At 41.9% G+C, this 18,632-nt stretch overlaps 2 protein-coding genes across 2 annotated transcripts in view; both read right to left on the minus strand.

The window, feature by feature from the left end:
• Positions 1-18,632, minus strand: part of NECAP1 (NECAP endocytosis associated 1) — a 150,182-nt gene that overhangs the window by 62,475 nt on the left and 69,075 nt on the right. The gene's annotated exons all lie outside the window — the stretch shown is intronic.
• Positions 1,799-18,617, minus strand: FKBP4 (FKBP prolyl isomerase 4). The gene is made up of 10 exons (XM_057428938.1): positions 18,400-18,617; positions 15,101-15,245; positions 13,701-13,843; positions 9,606-9,726; positions 8,924-9,080; positions 8,263-8,353; positions 7,835-7,918; positions 6,951-7,136; positions 6,188-6,427; positions 1,799-2,448 (listed from the first exon to the last, which is right to left on the minus strand). Exons 1-10 carry the CDS (start codon positions 18,481-18,483, stop codon positions 2,350-2,352), a joined length of 1,350 nt encoding a protein of 449 aa, XP_057284921.1. The 5' UTR covers positions 18,484-18,617; the 3' UTR covers positions 1,799-2,349.

Below are 18,632 nucleotides of genomic sequence, written 5' to 3' on the forward strand. Positions count from 1 at the left end.
GGCTGTGCTTTCGCTTGATCCAGCTCCTGTAACAGTGGAACTATGTCACTACTGCCTTCTGCAAACGAGGTGTTTAGCTCCCGCTCAGATCCAAGGGCACAGTCGTACATCCAACAGCACGGAGCTGTTGTATGCGTGTCTTGTAGGTTGGACAAAAGATGAGGTCTTCCCACTTCCACAGCTAATAGTGAAATAGGGCACTTCTGTTACCTTAATGATATTGTAAAACTATGACAGTAACACTACACAAGGTGAAAGATTTGTAAATAAAGAGACAGATATATATGGTTAACAAAGTCCTGCAATTGCTTAAGCATTTTTGTATAACGACACAGAAGTTGAACTTTACATGCATGACCTCACTTAAAAAACACTTGTGTGCCATCAACTGCTGGCAACTGGCCCCATGCTTCAAGACAATACAGAACCTCCTTTCAGCTGCTCCTTTCATACAGACAACTCATAAAGCGCACCTGCACTACCTGGAAATGCTAATGCTTTGCTAAGCAAATCAAATCAGCATTTCCTTAACTGTGATAACAGGATAAACCGACTCTTCCTCACCCACTACACTGAAGCTTCAGGCATTGCTACATCCTGCAGAAAGCAGCACAGTCACAGCTCCCTAAGCTACCTCCAACCCACCAGCATTTGGTGAAGGTCTTATTCTGGGCATGGGGCAGGACAGCATGTCAAGCAGACCTTAACACCCTGGCTACAGTTCAGTTACACAACTGCGTGGCCCAAGCCAGTGCTCTTGCAGGATCAGGTCCAGGCAAACCCCGGCCCATAAAAAAAACCATGGATAAGTGCCTATGCAGTACTTCTCTCAGCAAAGGAGACCAGCATTTCAAACTTAAGTATTTCAGATGTCATTCATGTTATAACAGGGATACTCCCTGCGATACACACACAATTCCAGACCAGCCCATGCAAAGATATCTTTCTCACTAAAAAAACCAAAACCAACCAACCAAAAAAACCCCCCAAAAAACCCCACCACACCAAAACCCACCAAAAAAACCCACAACAACCCACCAAAATCAGAAAAGCACCCACCAAACCCATTTTTGTACCTGAGAGGAACAGATTTATCTACCTTCCTCCTGCAGAGCAGGCAAAAAATTGTTGCTGCTGCTAGAGGGTCTCAGGACAGTGGAGATGCCAAGTTTAACACTACACAGCAGCATAAACAGAGGCGAGTTTGAGTACTATGTTCCAAGCCTGCAGACAAACAAAACCCCACCTCAACAAGAAGTCCCCACAAAACCCAAAGGCACACCAGCCCCCAAACAAGACACAAAATGTACTACAGAAAGAAGCAGAATATTAATAGCTTTCTTGTGAGATGAGGTCAAGCAGACATTCAAATCATTCAGAAGTTTGTAGTTCATTACAAGTATCTGTAGCGTGTTATATTGTTATCTCCTATTTTCTCTCCAAAGCCAGTCAGTATGAAGACGTGTTTTTTTTCCCTGGTCCAGTTTTACTATGTGGAAGGTATAGAGGAAGAGAGCAATAGGAACAGAAAATAAGGTCTATGCATAGGTTACAGATTTACTTTTTGTAAGATTTTCTGCAACAGATTTTTCCTTTTGCAAATATATGGGTAAATACTGTATTGATTATTATGGGTATTTTCTATGGCAGTGAATGAGCAACATCAGAGAATACTCAAGTACTGTGGCTATTGTACAGCTGTGTGGATGAGAAAACACTGGATGACCAAAGGACAATAAATTATCTTAACTTTGTGCAAATCCCAATAAAAACCCACAAAAATTTCTGTTTTCTGGAGTTTAATTGGAGCTTTATTACTTAAGCTGTGACTTCACAGTCTTCACCTTCGGCAATTTGCAAACATGAGGCATACAAGAAAGGTTACAATGCTTAGCGGAAGAGACTCCATACTGAACAGGGGAGTAAGGGGGCAATCCCAAGACAGAAGAACTGGGAGTGCCGATTTGTTCTCCAGTCTCACGTGAGAACTCCTGGAAAAAGCTGGTTACTTGGAAGAAATCAGGAAATGAACTGAGGAAGCAGAACCTGGAATTAAACTGGAACCAGAAAGAGACAAACACCAATGGCAAAATGCAAATAAACCAAGCAGAGTAAATCCAGACAGAACCCAAACAGTAACAGAGGCTGATTGAATAAATAAAGTCCCTAGGATTAAACCAGATTTATGCTGCCACTCAGCTTCAACAGACATATAAAGCTGTAATTGACTGTGGCATGGTGGCTTCAGCCTCTGCTCCCCTGAAGCCACTGTCCAACCAGGTAGAAAAATAAAGGTCTAATTCACTGGAAATTCTTTCATTTACAAAACTAATGGAATAGGGTTTGGTTTTATGCTTCTGTGTCAACTTCTGATTTATCTTCAACTCCATTCTGCTCGTCTTTCATTTCTGCATCTTCAGTGTGGCTGATCTGAAGAGAAGCAGCTGACTAAAAGAGACAAAGAAAATAGATTCCTTGTTATAAAAGACTGGTAGCACTTGCAAACAATACCACAAACATTATTTGGTACTTATCACAAGGGTACCTAGTCTCCTTGCAAAACTGAATTAAGGTTATCAGGACCTTCAAAGACAAACCAAATTTTTCTTACCATTTTTATCTGCATCTCAGAAATCATAAGCAGTTTAGAGGAGGCTGAGAAATAATACTGGTGTTAGACTGTTATGATTCATACATGGTGTGCACACATTTGCCACGTAACACTTCAAGAAAATGTTCTCCCACAGACTTCCAGTTCACACACAAGGGATAGGAAGCAGAAAGCCATGTGGTAAGGGTCAGAGGTCAGTTTTTACAACAGGACATAACCAGCACCTTGCAACCATTTCCAAACACAGGAAAGAGAAGTAGAAACGTCTACTTCATCCTGCTTATCTCAAAAGACAGTGCAATGCAGCTGCTCTTCAACCTGTCAGCGTAGCACCCTGAACCATCTGTTTTATTATGAGGTTAGGTGAGGACAGATGAGAGGAAGCAAGGACATGAACATGCACTATTGGGGGAGGGGGAAAAAGGGTCAGAATCCTTCAACTGTTACATCATCTTAGCTGCAACAAGCAACCACAGCCAATGAACAAAGGTCATCCTTTGGCATCAATCCTTAGAAGCATTCTGTGAAGCACGTCAGGGCAAAGTCTCCTTTCCAGAGAAAATCTGTTACCTAGCGATCTTGGGCTTAAGATAAGGTGATAAACATCCCAACCTTTAAAAATCCCCAGTTTACATATGTGAACTATTCAAATTTATGAAACAAATTACTCATGCAGGAGTGGCTGTTGTACTTCTGTAGTCGTAAGATACACATATGTCATGAATTTCAGAACTACAGTCCAAGCTGCCTTCTTAGAAATCAGAAGACATTTGGCTAAACAAACCCTCTCCTCCAGAACTCTTGAATGTATGTGCCTCCCCAACAGGGAAACTGTTGCTGTAAAGCAAGATGAGAAATGCATTAACAGGAAAACATGTTTTCTTGCAAGAAAAATGCCCAAAACTGACCCTTTTCCATAAGAAAACATGTGAATTTTAAGTAGGCCAGGTGGCTCCAAGAAAAAGAAAACAATACTGTAAACATATGGATATTCCCAAGATCATCCATCTACTGAGAAGAATGAACAAGGCCAATAGGATCCTGGCCTGCACCAGAAATAGTGTAGCAGCAGGGCCAGGGCAGTGATCATCTGCCTGTACTGGGCACTGGTAAGGCTGCACCTTGAATCCTGTGTTCAGTTCTGGGCCCCCCACTACAAGAGAGATACTGAGTTGCTGGAGGGCATCCAAAACAAAGCAACAAAGCTGGTGAAGCATCTGCAGAACAAGTCTTATCAGGAGCAGCTGAGGGAACTGAGGTTGTTTAGTCTGGAGAAAAAGGAGGCTGAGGGGGGACCTTATCACTCTCTACAACTACTGAAAGGAGGCTGTAGTGAGATGGGTGTCTTATAAGTAACAAGTGACAGGACAAGAAGAAATGGCCTCAAATTGCACCAGGGGAAGTTTAGATTGGATATTACAAAAATTTCTTCACTGAAAGGGCTGTCAAGAATTGGATCAGGCTGCCCAGGGAAGCATCTGAATCACCATCCCTGGAGGTATTCAAATGACATGCATGTCATTTGATGTGGCACTTGGGGACATGGTTTAGTGAGGGGCTTGGTAGTGCTGGGTTAAGCTGGACTCGATGATGGCTGTCGTGGTTTAAACAAAGGAAAAACATGACTGCTACTGCTGAACCCAGGACAATGGCAAAGGTCTTTTCCAACCAAAATGATTCCCTGACTCTGTAAGCTGATTCTATCTGAAGTAGATGGGAAAATTGGAACTAAGTGCCATGTCTTTGCAGAATCCAAAACAGCCTGCAATGCAAAGACCGAGTCTGCCTTTTGCCAAGTATACAACCCTACCAAGTTCTTGCCTTGGGGTCTGAGGTGTACATTCTGAAAAGCACGAAGGCAGCCCTTTCACACTTTTATTGGGTATAGCTTGTTTTAGCAATTCACTCTTCCTCTCCGAATAAATTTTGCTCTGTCCCACACCTAGTGCGAAAGCCAGATTCCCAGTACCTGTGCTACCTGAAGGGAACCTGCACAGTACAGCCTGACAGCTGGCAATTAAAACCTGCAATTTCAAGAGTCAAGATGTCCAGTCAAATAATTCTAGTTTAGTTCCTGTGCCTTTTATCTTCCTGAGATTTTTCATTAAAGCCTACCAAAAATCATGGTACTGCATGGCTATACATGACAAGTCTAGAAGGACAATGTACTTCTCTCCAAGCTCCAATAAGCAAGGACGGATGACATCAGGCTGCTTTAGCCATACTTAACTACATGGACAATGACACTTTCCTTGCAGAATCAGTGGAGAATGTCTGCATTTGTGTTTGTTTACACTCCTTCATGAGAAGTAGAACCAAATCCACTTGACTACTGCTAATGTTTGAGGAGAAAAAACCCAAAACGAACAAAAAAAAAACCCCACAAAACCAAAAAGCCACTAGCAGAACACGTTGTGCACCCAACCATCCAGTTAGCAGTGATTACCCTGTATGACTACTAATTTAGAGATGAAAAATGGAATACTTCTCCCACTGTCTCTGGGAGATAAATCAATTTCAGATATATCTCATTTTGAAAGACTGCAGTAAAGGAAGAGAGGTTTGTGGAGTGTTTCATCCAGAAAATTATCAGCTGACAGTCTGAGATACCCGAGTTGCCAGGATACACTCATCTGAGGACAGTGGGCCCCTGGCCAGACTCACTGGCACAGTTAGCCACAGGAAACTGGCGTACCAGTATCTGACAGCTCTTTAGATTCTTCGTGAGTATTCTGGAAGGTGGACACAACGATCTGTGAAAATAGCCTCACAATATACAAGCTTCTGCACTCCCCGATATTACTGAGAAAATTTGAGTGACATAAATCTCAGATTTGACTTGGAAGTTACAGGTTTACTTACTCCTTCTGGATCGTCAGATTTCAGGAATACAAACACAACATTTTCTTCGGATATGAGATTCTCACCAGTAACTTAGAATGTGTCTTGCTAGCTGATACAACCTAGTTACAGCCTGTATTCAAATATTGCCATTGTCAACTGAACTAGTATTTACTAAAATTCTAGTGAACACTTAGTAGGAAAACAATCCATACAGTAGAATAATGAATCTTATGACAGTCTGACTTCAAATGTCTTAATTTGTGACATTTGAGATGGAGCGCATCAACCACATCTTAATGTCTCTGTGAGAAGCAAGTGGGTGCTCAGCACCATCTGTACACCAGACATTAATGTGTTAGGAAAGACAGCAAAACAGACTGTTCTTTGCAACAAATCAGTTTGAGGAGAATAGACACTTTTTTTTCAGTTCTTGAATTTTACACTTGCTTCTCATCACTTCAACCATTTTCTGATTAACACTGGTCTGCGACTTCAGCTGAAATAAGTAAAAGCATTCTGTGCAACGCTTGGTACTACTAGTTGTCTTGTTCAAACAAAATGGCCTGATCATTTTGACCACTGGCTATTTCCACCTCCTACAAACTCCCCAAGGAAAGTATTTGAGTGTTCTTCCACTACATTTACCTGTACTAAGTAAATTAAATACCTAAAACAGTATTCCTTGTCTAATACATGACACCACATCTTGTCTTCTGGTGCAGTGTTACTTACCTTTAAGTCTTTGTCTGCAAGCCTTTGGAACATGTTGGCATACATCTTTTTCTCCTTCTCATGCTGCTCCCGTATTTTCTGCTGACAAGTTACCAGTTGCACTTTGGCAGCTTTGTTACTTGGATAGAGTTGTATCACCTTCTGGAAATCTCCCCGGGCCAAGTCAAAGTCATTGACAGCCAAGTGTGCTTCTCCACGCCGGAAGAGGCCCTTTTCATTGTTGCTATCCAATTCGAGTGCCTGAATTAAACAAGACAATTTTTCTTGTCAAGATTTACTTGTGGTTTGTTTTTTTTAAAATATGCAGTCAGAACACAAGAGACTGCTGGGAACTGTACCTTCTAATGCAGAGTTATGAACCTTGTCAGGGTTTACTAATAAGGTGAACTGAATACAGTAGGAGGTATGAAAAGGACTGAATATAGTAGGCTGACTTGACAGAGAACCAGCAAGCCTAAGATTTATCCCTGGCTGTATTACAGCTCTTTGAAGGACCTTTGCCAACATTACTACCTTCACCATATCTAAATACTTCAGTATTCAAAAAGTAGCAGGAAAGTGATAGAAGATATCCAGATAAGAAATACCCAACAATAAATTGTTGGTTATTTTTACAGTTTGTATTCAGTACTGCCCAACTGCCATACTGCAAGCTGGTGAGAAAGGCCTAACACCACATGGTCTGGTATTCCTCAAATTGTTAAAGAAAGAGATAAACTGTCAGATCGCCTCTGCAGCTCAAGAATAAATAAACCCTTACTACCTTGTTGCAGTTTTCCAAAGCCGGGGAATATTCCTTCAGCTTGAGGTGGCACATAGCTAGATTAAGGTGAGCAGCAAGCCTCAAGCTTTTGGCTTTCGTATCCTCCTCCTCAGAGAGTCCCGATTCATGCTCCAGCCACGATACAATCTTCTTATACTGTAATGCTGCCCGTTTGTATTTCCCCTCCTGTAAGCAATGCAGTTAAATTATCACACAACTCGCAGGGTATTTTAGCTCCCTTTTGACCTTTCTGCTTACCTTGAACAATAAAAAAAAAAAAAACTATCACAAAAGAACTTCTATCATAAAGAATATATTACTTCTGAAAGCCATTCCTGCATAGAATCAGAAGATCTTTAGGAAGACCTGCTGGCTCCCCCACTGAAGCTAGGGGTATAGGCCAGCATTGGTATTTCACCTCAACTCCCACCTTATACACAGCTTTTGATACAAGACAAGGAAGATGGAGCATTTTCAAACAGTAGAACTATTGCTGTGTCATGAAGGTAACAGGAAAGTCTGCCTTTAGTTGGTCAAATTGCTTGAAACAGCTTCTCCACACATCTCTACCCAAATGAGTATTTTCATTCACAATACTATCCCACAGCAGGAATTTATACTGTAACCTTGCTAAAATTCAATTTATCCGTAGGTAGAGCAATCAGCTCTGACAGAGAGAACTAACTCCCTGCAGAGTTAGTTCTTTAGTTATTCCAACTCTGAGGCTTTTTTCTTTTTTAAAGACACCTTCCCTTCCAGTCCTCCCTGTAAAACATCACAAAATACCATGAACACCACTCCGAAATGACAGAAGCTGTCATCAGCATTATCAGCTCATGATATGGACTAAGAAATGCTAGTATTACTTGAGGATTATCATTTACCTTGAAGTACTGAGTGCCTCTCTCCTTCACAATGCAGCTTTGCTCCAGCTTCTCATCTGTGTTCATTTCCCAAGACTCCTTAGCCTACCCAAACAGGAACAGTTCAAGTCAATGATACAACTTCTGGGAAACCAAGGACTATGCAGTTACCCTGTTTCCCACTAACAGTATGGTAGATAGGCTTGACAAAACAGAGTTTTGCACTGATACTGGAAACTGGGCTGGAACAGGACAGACACCGACAGCAACAGAAAGGAATACAGTAAGAAAAGACAGTTTCTGCCACGAGTTCCCAGCGTCATCTCTGGCAACAATGGCTTCCCTATTTCAGATCAACTTTCAAGGATTCCATCATCCCTGTTTAAGCTGCACTCATACTTCCTACCCCACCGCCTAGTCTCCCTTTGGACTTCATCTCTCATTCCTACCTTTTCAAAGCTTTTGAGTTTCACTTCATACTGTAGCTCTGCATCTGGAGGGATCTGAAATTTCTCCTTCCCAGCACTTCCAAAACCATAGCTGTAAGATTGGGGGTTGGGAGAGATTAAAACAGAGAGATTGGGAAAAAAAAATTATCTCACAAGAATCTTTAATGTCTTTTTCCAAAAGGCTTTGAGAACACCAGTGTACATCATCTTCTGACAAAAGACATCTGATACTCTTTACCAATCACATCACATAAGGACTAGCTATCTGGTCACATCAGGCTGCTCAGAAGGCTCACTGGCTCTTTTCCTATTCTGAGCTGTTCTTCATGTACAACAGAAGTACTGTTTCATTAAAAAGAACCAGAAAAATGTAAGTTGAAGAGAGCGACAATATTTTAAATATTCACCAAGATCAACACTATAGAGACGTAAGTAAATTTCTTTTGGAATGCTACTACTTCAACCAAGTGGCAAAGTGATCTTAGCTTCCTATTTCTCACACATCTAACTTTTGGGGCTGATCAAGTTTTTACTGAAGTATTGAAAAAAAAAAAAATCCGTAAAGCATTATAGCAAAACACTTCGTCTTGCCAAATACTTAGTAGATATACTAAGATATATAAGTATATACTGAAGTATCAAAAGATCAGAAACAGCATACTTGGGTTTGAGATAGAACACCGATTCCTCTGATTTCTCCATCTTTTGAATTGCTTTCTCAAGACCATGAGGAAGATCATAGTTGTCACCTTCTCCAATCTCAAACTGCAATTCCCGCCTGTCGAAAACACGATCTCCGTATCGACCTTCAAACTGGACTGGTAACAAAAAGGAGAGAAAAATTGTAATTTATCTATGTATGGTAAGGTGCAGGTAGCATAGGTGATATACGGAGTGTCAAAGCCTCCTCCTAAATGGTCTTCTCTCTTTTAACAGCCACTTATGCATGGTAGCTTCCGGAAGCAAGTAAAACTTCTGTTGCTAAACTTAATAAATCCCTTTTTTTTTTCAGTTGTTCTCTCCCTCTTCATCCCCCAGCAAGTACCAGAACTACTTCCCTCTTGTTCCTCAGCAAATGGAAATACTTTATTAGACTCATCTATCTTTTGTGATCAGATAAGCACTTTATCAGATTCAGTACCTCTAGAGAACACAGCTGCTGCTGGAAAATGTAAACCTTGCTAGAAACAGGAAAATGAAAGCTTATTCTAGGTTGTTAAGTTGCCTGGCAAAAGAAAGAGAAGCCATGTATTCCTCTCGGTCAGCGCAAGGAGTTGTAAACTGGGAAAAGATTCTACCCTCCCACATGATAAACCCATTTACTATTTGTGTAACGTACTTACTCTCTACAAGTGCACCCTCATTAGGCTTGGAGTAGCCTTCCCCTTTTTTACGGATTCTTCGGATGATGCCACCATCTTCATCATCAGTGAGGTCCTCCCCCTTGAACTCAAAAAGTTCTATCTGCAGAAGGAAGAAAAGCCTTGCATTTATTCCCATTACATCAATGGGATTTGTTTTCCAGAGATCTTTGAACTGTAACCGTTCAGGAAGCCACCACCTTCATTAACATCTTATAAGATGTTACAACAGCCAGCACTATGAAGATGTTTTGCCCTCATGGCTTTTTTTCTCCAGCAATCTTCGTCTCTTGATACTACAAATTAGATCATTTCAATTAAGGGACTGTGAACCTGGCTTCTTAATAAAGCTTACATGAGCCACAATACCTAGGGACTACTGCAAAAAAACATTCTACTGCCTTTAATAGTATTTTTGCTAATGTCTGCAGGCAGAAGTATGGATAGTGGTTTTTTGGGCTTGAGGGTTCTGGGGCTTTTTGGTGTTGTTGGGTTTGTTTTTTTTTGTTTGGGGTTGTTTGTTTTTAATATGAAACAAAAAAACATTTTGAGCACATGAAGCCAGGAGGAATTTGCTCTCAAATACCACTGTGAAAGGGAACCAAAGCAGCTGTCACAACCCTCTTACTCTATGGTCAAGTACAATCACCAACACTGTCACTGCATCCAAGGAACAGGGAGGTTTGTAAGTAATGCAAGGACAAAATAAGCAAGAAAATTAAATATAAAGATGCAATCCTTATCCTTAAGTCCTGACTATACCCTAAATTCCATCTATAGTCAAATTCATATCAACTTCAAAATGCTCGGAATGGAGCCGAAACCGACTCCCAGTGCTTCTCCTGCTACATTTAAACGAATTCAAGAGCATCTTTTCAGACTTTAGCTATTCCCCACTGACTCCCCATCCCAGGTCCTGTCCTTCTATTCTGCTTTTCTCACACCTTTTGTACTGAGGCCCTGAGGGCCTGAAACTATGTCAACTACCTCCAAGCACCGCAGTTATTTTCCATTACAAAGCCATCAAACTTAACATTACTTAGAACTGATTACATTTTGTATGTACTTTTGTGCCTCCTTGTCTCACCACCCATTTCTTCACTCTCTTACTCTTGCGCCACAGAACAATCTTTTCAAAACTCTATTGCATGCCTGAACAGAGATAATGTTCACTTTCTACTCCTGTTACCTCTACCCCTCTAGTCTTGCCTTATCACTGTGTACTGTAGTATCATTTCAGAAAACAATTATTTCCAGAAGAAGGATAAAATAACAGAACCATGATCTGGCCCACATTTAATGCAAACTTGTTGCTGCAACAATGTGTCTGGAGTTTTTAAGAGATAACGATAATGTAGGAGGTAACTATGCAGCCTTAGTCTTCACATGTCCTCCCAAGTCTCTAAGGCAAATCATAGTTGAAAGTGGGAGTGCCATGACAAGACGGAAAAATAATCTAGTCACAAAGAAACTTGTTGCTGCTGTGAAATTCAGACAAAATAAATCACTAATCTTCTGCTATCCTGTGTTTGATTAAAATAGCAGTAAACAGCAGGAAAGAGCAAGCTATTATAACGGTGATTGTTTAGGCCAAGTACCTTGTTTAAAAAACAAAGTTCAGGGCTAATGACGTGGAGGTTTGTTAACACTGAACTTAAGAAACCTGGAAGGTAAAAGGAATTGAATATGCACCAGCAGAAGGAGTATCTCCACTCTCTATTTTGATGGATATCTAATAAGAAGTATTCTGGTCTTAAAAAAAAAAAAAACAAACAAAAAACAACAAAAAAGCCACCCCCTCCCCCCCCCCAAAAAAAAACAACCCAAAACCAACCAACATACCCTCAACCCCCCTCACCCTCCAAAGCAAACACCACCACACAACACAAAACAACACCCCACCCCCCAAAAAAAACCCATCACAGCTTGGGTTCTTTTCTTCCTTCTCTCCCTCTAACAATACTGCTCAGGCAGACGTTTGGGGCTACAAAGGCTCATGAATAAAACACTTCATCTAAATTGTACCTGCAAGAGAGAAGTCAGACTGGCATCATTAAGAAAAACCTAGCGGGAAGTGAATAATCTAAGTGACTGTATCAGACAGTACTCTGATGAAACAAAACGTATCTTGCCCTTAGAGCATTTGTTTATCAAATGGTTAGGTGTTATCTCTTGCTGCAGAAGAACAAATAAGCCCTAAAAATGCTTTATTATGCTACAAGGGAGGTCTTGAGCTTTGAGACACTGTGCATGGACAGTAAAAGCAGAGAAGCTGAACATGTTTAATAATTGCTACACTGAAGCTCTGTTTTGTTTTTTCTTTCCCTCAACCAAACTGAAGTGAGCAGAAAAGTGACATAAAAAAACACAGAACACCAAACCAACCAAACAAATCCCCCTAAATAAACAAACAAACAAATCCCACATAAAGTTTGCATTTGAATCATGAGGTCAAAACAGTGACTATTTTAGTGTTTTTATCTCTCCGAATCACTTGCATTTGTACAAAACACACAGCGTTCCAGCATGTGTGGTTCATCCAACATAAATAAACCATGAGTATCTTCAGATTTATATATATATAAATGCTTTTTATGAACAGCTTTACAAGACATTCTTTTTCAACAGTCAACTGCAGAAATAAAAGCATTAATATTGATGTACTCAAAATAAATGAGTTCTCATCCCTTACTGGCCTGGAATACAACCTGATGGCAGTACTTTTTTCTTAATCCTTCCTCACAAAACACATCTCTAATACTATTTTGATGGATATCTATGAAATATTATTCTGGTCTTTCAAAAAAACAAACAATAAAGCCAACATCCTTCTCCCCCTAAGAACAGCCCTCCCGCCCCCCCCCCCCCCCCCAAAGCCCAAACCAAACCCAAAACACCCCCCCCAAAAAGAGTCACAATTACTCACAAGTGAAATGCAAAGAAAATAAATGCAAATAGACTATCCAAGTTTAATACAAATACAATATCCAACTATGTTTAATTTACCCTTAACAGATGCTCATCGTTTCCATCAAAGCTTAAATAAGCTTTCAGTCCCTACTCCATGACTTATTTTTCAGATATTAAATAAAACATCCAATCTTACAGCAATGAAGTAATTTTAGAAATCGTACTTAAAAAGTGTACATCTGCCTTCTCTCAAGTGAGAAACTGAACTGTTTCAATAATAAGAAAAATATATCCTCCCAAAACACTGGACTGTCGGAGCATGCTCCAGAAACAGCTTTCACAACATCCCCTATGGAGAGAAAAAAGTCTCAGCATTCTGCGAAACCACTCCCACTACTGAAATAATACACAAGAGAGCTGCTATTTCCACCCTCTTTTGGGAGGGTGAGGTGAAAGAGGGGGAGGATGCTTTAAAGATCAATGGGAAACAAATTCTGTCCTCTGCTGGTGGCATTAAGAAACACCCATGCTCACCAAGACCGGAAGTTCACCAAGGAGACCAACGGACCATGGGAACAGCGTTACCCAAACACCAAATTCAAGATTGATGAATCTGTCACAGGACCAAGTGTGTACAAATGACTTCCTATCATGATAGGACTGATCTGTAACCCGGATCCACAGACAGACTTTGCTACTCAACAGGCAACCTGAATCCATACTGGTTTTGGGGTGCTTTAAGGCTTATTAATAATATGCTCAGCTCTATAGAAAACAGTTCAGTTTCACGGCCGCTCAAATACACTATATTCTAACAGTTTATATGAGGCAACTATCGCTTTCTCCCTCAAATAGCTCATATAAGATTGTGTTAACTTTGCAAAGAAAACACAAAAGACTATGAAAAATACATTGCTAAGGACATTAATTGCTCTTTCTGTTGCTGAAAGCTTTATAATGCGTAAGTATTATTACTTTGAGTCTTATGAAGTGGAATTCAAGGTTTTCATTTTTTTCAACTACTCCAGAGTCCACCACTGAGACTATATCCAAAAATCCTGTTTGAAAGGATATCACATCGTGTATTTTCTACATGATGTAATATCTTATTTCTACAGTGAAATAAGATTTTTCAAGCGTACAGTTTTAATAACCATTCTCACTTACCTCAAAGATCAGTGTAGCGTTGGGAGGTATCTTTGGGGGGCTCCCAGCTGAGCCATAGGCATATTCTGGTTTGCATGTAATCCGACAGATTTCACCAACTTTCATAGTCGCCACAGCAATGTCCCATGCTTTGATCACTTCACCTATGCAAGTCAAATTTCAATCACATGATTGCTAGGCATAAAGGCACAACCAGCTGTTAAACTGAGCATCACCACTTTCAGTATACAAAAGCTAAGACAGCAGAAATACTGAAAGGCCTGTGTTCTCTCCAATTTCTGTACATCAGTTTTAATCTTAATCCAATTACAGTTATCCTGGGACCCAGACTCAGCTAAATTCCTTCACTATAGGTGTAGTGACTGATTCTTCTCCTCCCCTTACTTCCTCGCCTATAGTCATCTGAACAGATACGGGCTGAAGTGCTTGGCACAATCTCAAGTGTGAGGAAATAACAGTAACTCTCTGAAGAGGCAGGTCTTAGGGTGAGAGATTGCCTGCCTGTATTTTGAAAGCAATCCAAAGAGCATTTTCTCTCTGTACTTTTATCAGTTGGCAAAGAGCAGCACGAGTGGTTACTAAAAGTTACATGCCCTTGTAACAGAATGGGGGAGAAAAGCAGGACAAGTAGTAATCTTTCTAAAGCCAAAGTGAACAGAAGCTGGAACCTCAAGTAACAAAATCCTATCTCTAAACTCAAGTTCTCCTACTTGCGGCTCCTTTCAACTCAATCAAGCATTCTTTCTATCAGTCTTGTATTAAGAGGTACACTTCATGTCATCTCAAATTCAAGTACACTGCAGAATTTATCTCCTAAATGAAAAAGCAGCAAGTAATGAACTGTGAGGGAAAAAAAAAAAAATTGGAGTGGCAAGATTTGCTATAACAAGGATTTTCAGATTTTTTAATTAAAAAAAAAACAAAAAACAAAAAAAACGAAGTCTTTTGACAATGAAGAGAGGCACTGCTTCAAGATTCACCTTTGGGTTAATTTAGGAACTTAGGGGAAAAGAGATTATGTTTCATCACACTGCAGCTGACAGCTGCCCCCATGCACCCTGGCCCAGTATCTAGTCACAATCAAGTACTTCTGAATGCAAGTCTTTGGCAAAAATCAAGAAAATGCACTTCCTGGCTATTTGACTACCCTTTATCACTGTGCTTTAGGGCAAATTTGCTCTCCTGGAGCAATCTGAAGCCGACTAATTCTTCAGCAGGCTTCAATGAAGGGGCTACACAGTTTTCTCATTCAGAAAAACCTCTAAATTGCTCCAAATGGGTCACTCTAAGAGAATAAACCATAAGCTTCTGAAAACAAGTTTAAACAGCAACTTTAACATGCACGGAAATCCCATCTTAATTATTACCAAAACTGAGCAATATGAAGCACAAGATATTACCTTTGCCCAAGTCAAATGAGAATTTGTCTCTCCTGTCCAGACTGGAGTCAAATTTTGTGCCATCAAGAAGCCATCCTGTGTAATGGACGGTCACTTTATCACCAATCATCGGAGACTCTGTCCCACTGCCTTCTTTCTTGACAACCTAAGAAAAACACAATTCTATGAGCATGAAAACTAACACTGCTTATTAGACACGAATTCCATCAATTTAGATGCGCTAAGTTACCCTTAGTAGATAACAAATTTACAGGTTTTCTTCAGTTATCTGGAAATGGATTGACTACTCTGTCTGCAGATCAGCAGTGCTGCAAATGCAGAAATCTCAAGATGGCTCTTGCTGTCATGAGAACTTAACTGGCATCAGTTGGCACCAGCTTACAGATCTCTGCATCTATAGTTAGCAATGTCACTTACCCTTCCTCAACGAGATTTTTCATGTTCCAGGTATACCATTATGCTTTATTTAAGTACCTTCTTCACTAAAACTCTATCGCTACCCCCGAGTTCGGCACTCTAGGCAAAGCATTTAAACCAGAAAATGAACTGGTTCTTTCCATGTAGTATATTCTAACACATGATCTGAGATTACCCGAGTTAAACCAGCCAGTTTAACAAAGATTAACAGAATCTCACCCTAACAAAGATCAGTTCAATCAGTCAACACAGTAACACTTCGAGATTATTATGTGGCGTTAATTTTGTCTCCCACGAACTCTGGCACAAATTGCTAGCACCACGATTTCACATACAGCTGCAAAGATTTGATTTTCTTCTCAAGAGATTCCCCAGCTTACCTAGTAAGACTAGTATCAACTAAACCTGGTATACAAAAATCAAGATTGGCCAATCTTTCTGGTGTTCATCTGAAATATATATAAAAATAGATAAGAATACTGACATATCACACAGAGCAAGAATATGAAGCCTTGCCTGTAACAGGACAAATTTGAGTTTTCCCCAATACTGACTGAAACCATCTAGCTCTGAGCCAAAGCTGTGCATTACTTCAGCTAGGCAAAAGAGACCCAACAGAGGACTGTAATTGCTTGCATCTATGGAGTTCATAAAGATAAACATTTATTCAAGGAGAGTCATCTAGAAGCATAGACTGGTGTCCCTCTTTTAAAGAAAAGCTACAAAAAAGCCATGCTACTGTACCAATCATGTTTCTCACTGAAGGAAGCAGCCCCCAGGGAGCCTCCTTCCCAAATTTCAAGTACTTGCAACCAACCAAGTCTCTTACTTTGCCTCCCACCAGCCCTGCAATTGACTATGTGATTGAAAACATCAACACCCTCCACCCAAAGCTGAGGCAAGGACAGCTCCTGTCAGACTCAAGCTGGAGGCATCTCACTGCAAACACAGAAAAGGGAAAAAAAAAAAAAGAAAAAATAGAACTGTTCCAAACTAGTGATTTTAAAGGAGTCAGTCTGAAGTCACTCTGAAATAACCACATTTAATACTAAGCTTTTCACATCATATTCTAGAAGTGACACAGAAAGTCAGCCAACATGAAAGCAATGAGTATCTCATTTTCTGTATTTACACAATATTCACCTTTTGCATTTGTTTCATTTTTAAGAGACTCAAATTCCACTTTTTTCATACACTGAATATAGCAACCCTCTTTTTCATAAGGTTTACATTTCCCTTTCTGGTGAAAATCCCCCATTCTTCTGTTCACATTGTGTTTGCAAATGTTTCTGAACTTAAATGCTTACACTAGACACAGTGCAAGCACATTCATCAATACCATGTAAAAATCCCTGGATACTATTCTGATACAAAGCTAATAAATTTTAAAAATCCCTAAACCCTCCTGGAATGAATGCAATGATACCAGTCAAAACTGGGTGCAGATCAGTTCAGAGTTAGACCTTTGATTTCAATGGGTGTATTCTGCTTTCTGGCAATTTCTAGAAAAATCCATGAAGGCTGCTCTTCAGGATCTTTCCCATCTTTTGCCTTATCAATTCACAATCTCGCCTCTTCTGAGGTTCTCACAACCTCGGTTCTTCTGCATGTATTTTCTCCTCCCCTCCTTTTTAAAAGGAGAAACTTATCACCTACTGCTTCTCCATCATCAGAAGGTGGGTACTGCATGGAGTACGGCTGACAGTGCCTTTTACCATGCTCACGGCTCTGAGCTGCAGGACAGCGGCATTCCTGGTCAGCCATGCCAATGAGAACTCTAACCTGACACTGTGCTACATGGAAAAAATAGACACTTATCAAAGCACATTAGCAGGAAACATGGGAAAGCAGAGTATCCCCAGTTTGGTCGCCGATATCCCTGGGAAGCAGCACCACTACGGCAAACCCGGAATTTTAAGTTCGGGGGTTCCAAAGATTAAATCCTGAATTTTGCCTTTGCTGTGGTCTGCTTTTCTTTTTTCGAACACTGTAACCCGAAATTTCACTGCGATTAAAAAACGCTTCTAGTGATCGTTACCATTTAAAAGACTAAAGAAGCTTCCAGAGATATGGAAATAGGAACTATCTGACAGAGAGGGTTAGTGCAACTCCCCCTCACGGTATTAATTCTGCTACCCATATCAACCGACTTCTCAGTACAAAAGAAGCCAGTCTAGCGGCATCCTGGATACGCGGCACAAACTGCGCCCGCAACCAGCCCTACCGACCTCACCTGCAACTTCCTAAGGGCTCAATTCCCCCGAAAACTGAACCAAGGGTCAGCCTTTCCGGCTCCTGCCGCCGGGGTGCACTTCCATCAGGCCCCCGCATATAACGCGGCACCTCAGCTCTCAGGCACCGCTCGTACCAAAATGGAGAAGCCCCATTTTCGGCGCCTGAGACGCAGGCAGCACGGCCCGGCGCCAGCTAAGCACGATACGAAACACACGTGCGCTGCCCAGGCACCATCTTTAACTCTTAGCCCCCGAACACGTGCGGGGACGGTGGTGGTGGGGCTCGGGGCCCCCAAAACCAGCAGTGCGGGAACAGCCGCGGGCCCGGCCCGGCCCGGCCGGGGAGACACCTGGAGGCAAAGCCTCTCCCCCGCCTCAGCCCGCCGCGACCCGGGGCTCCCCGGCGGGCAGCGCGGGAAGGTCCTTCCGACAGCCCCGCGTGGGAACCCCCGCGGGCCGGCAGCGCCTGGGCGGCAGAGGCAGCCTCCCCATCTCCCCCCCGCCGCTTATACTGAATCGCTGGGGCCGCCAGACAGCGGTCAGCTCAGTAACGGCCTGGTTCTCGTCCCCTCAGCGGGCAGGGCCTCCGGGGAGCTTCCGCTCTCCCGCCGGTGCGCGGTCCCGAAGCGGGGAGCAGCCGCCCGGTACCTTGAGGACTCCCTCATCCTGCTTGGGGGTGATGTCTGTCCCTTCCAAGGGTGCCCCGTCCGCTTTCGTCTCCTCCGCCGTCATCGCGCCTGCCGCTGCCACCGCTGCGCCTGGAAGGGCCGCCTCACGGGGTCGGGGTTGGCACCGGCCTCCCCCCGGGCTGGCGCTACCGCGTCGCTGTGCCTCCGGCTCCGAGCAGCGCGGGCAAGCACCGCGCCCCTCCTGCCTTCCCC

This window comes from Pezoporus wallicus, unplaced genomic scaffold, assembly GCF_028554395.1.
Source record: "Pezoporus wallicus isolate ANWC-B61680 ecotype Strahan unplaced genomic scaffold, APGP_CSIRO_Pwel_v1 scaffold_3294, whole genome shotgun sequence".
Lineage (NCBI taxonomy): Eukaryota > Metazoa > Chordata > Aves > Psittaciformes > Psittacidae > Pezoporus > Pezoporus wallicus.

What these genes read in the sequence shown, in the direction of transcription:
- FKBP4 (XM_057428938.1), bottom strand. Translation starts at nt 18,483, where the DNA reads ATGACGGCGGAGGAGACGAAAGCGGACGGGGCACCCTTGGAAGGGACA. An exon ending in AGGATGAGGGAGTCCTCAAG is followed by an intron (nt 15,246 to 18,399) that starts GTACCGGGCGGC and finishes TGTTTTTCTTAG; the next exon opens with GTTGTCAAGAAAGAAGGCAG. An exon ending in AACTCAAAAGCTTTGAAAAG is followed by an intron (nt 7,919 to 8,262) that starts GTAGGAATGAGA and finishes CTGTTTGGGTAG; the next exon opens with GCTAAGGAGTCTTGGGAAAT.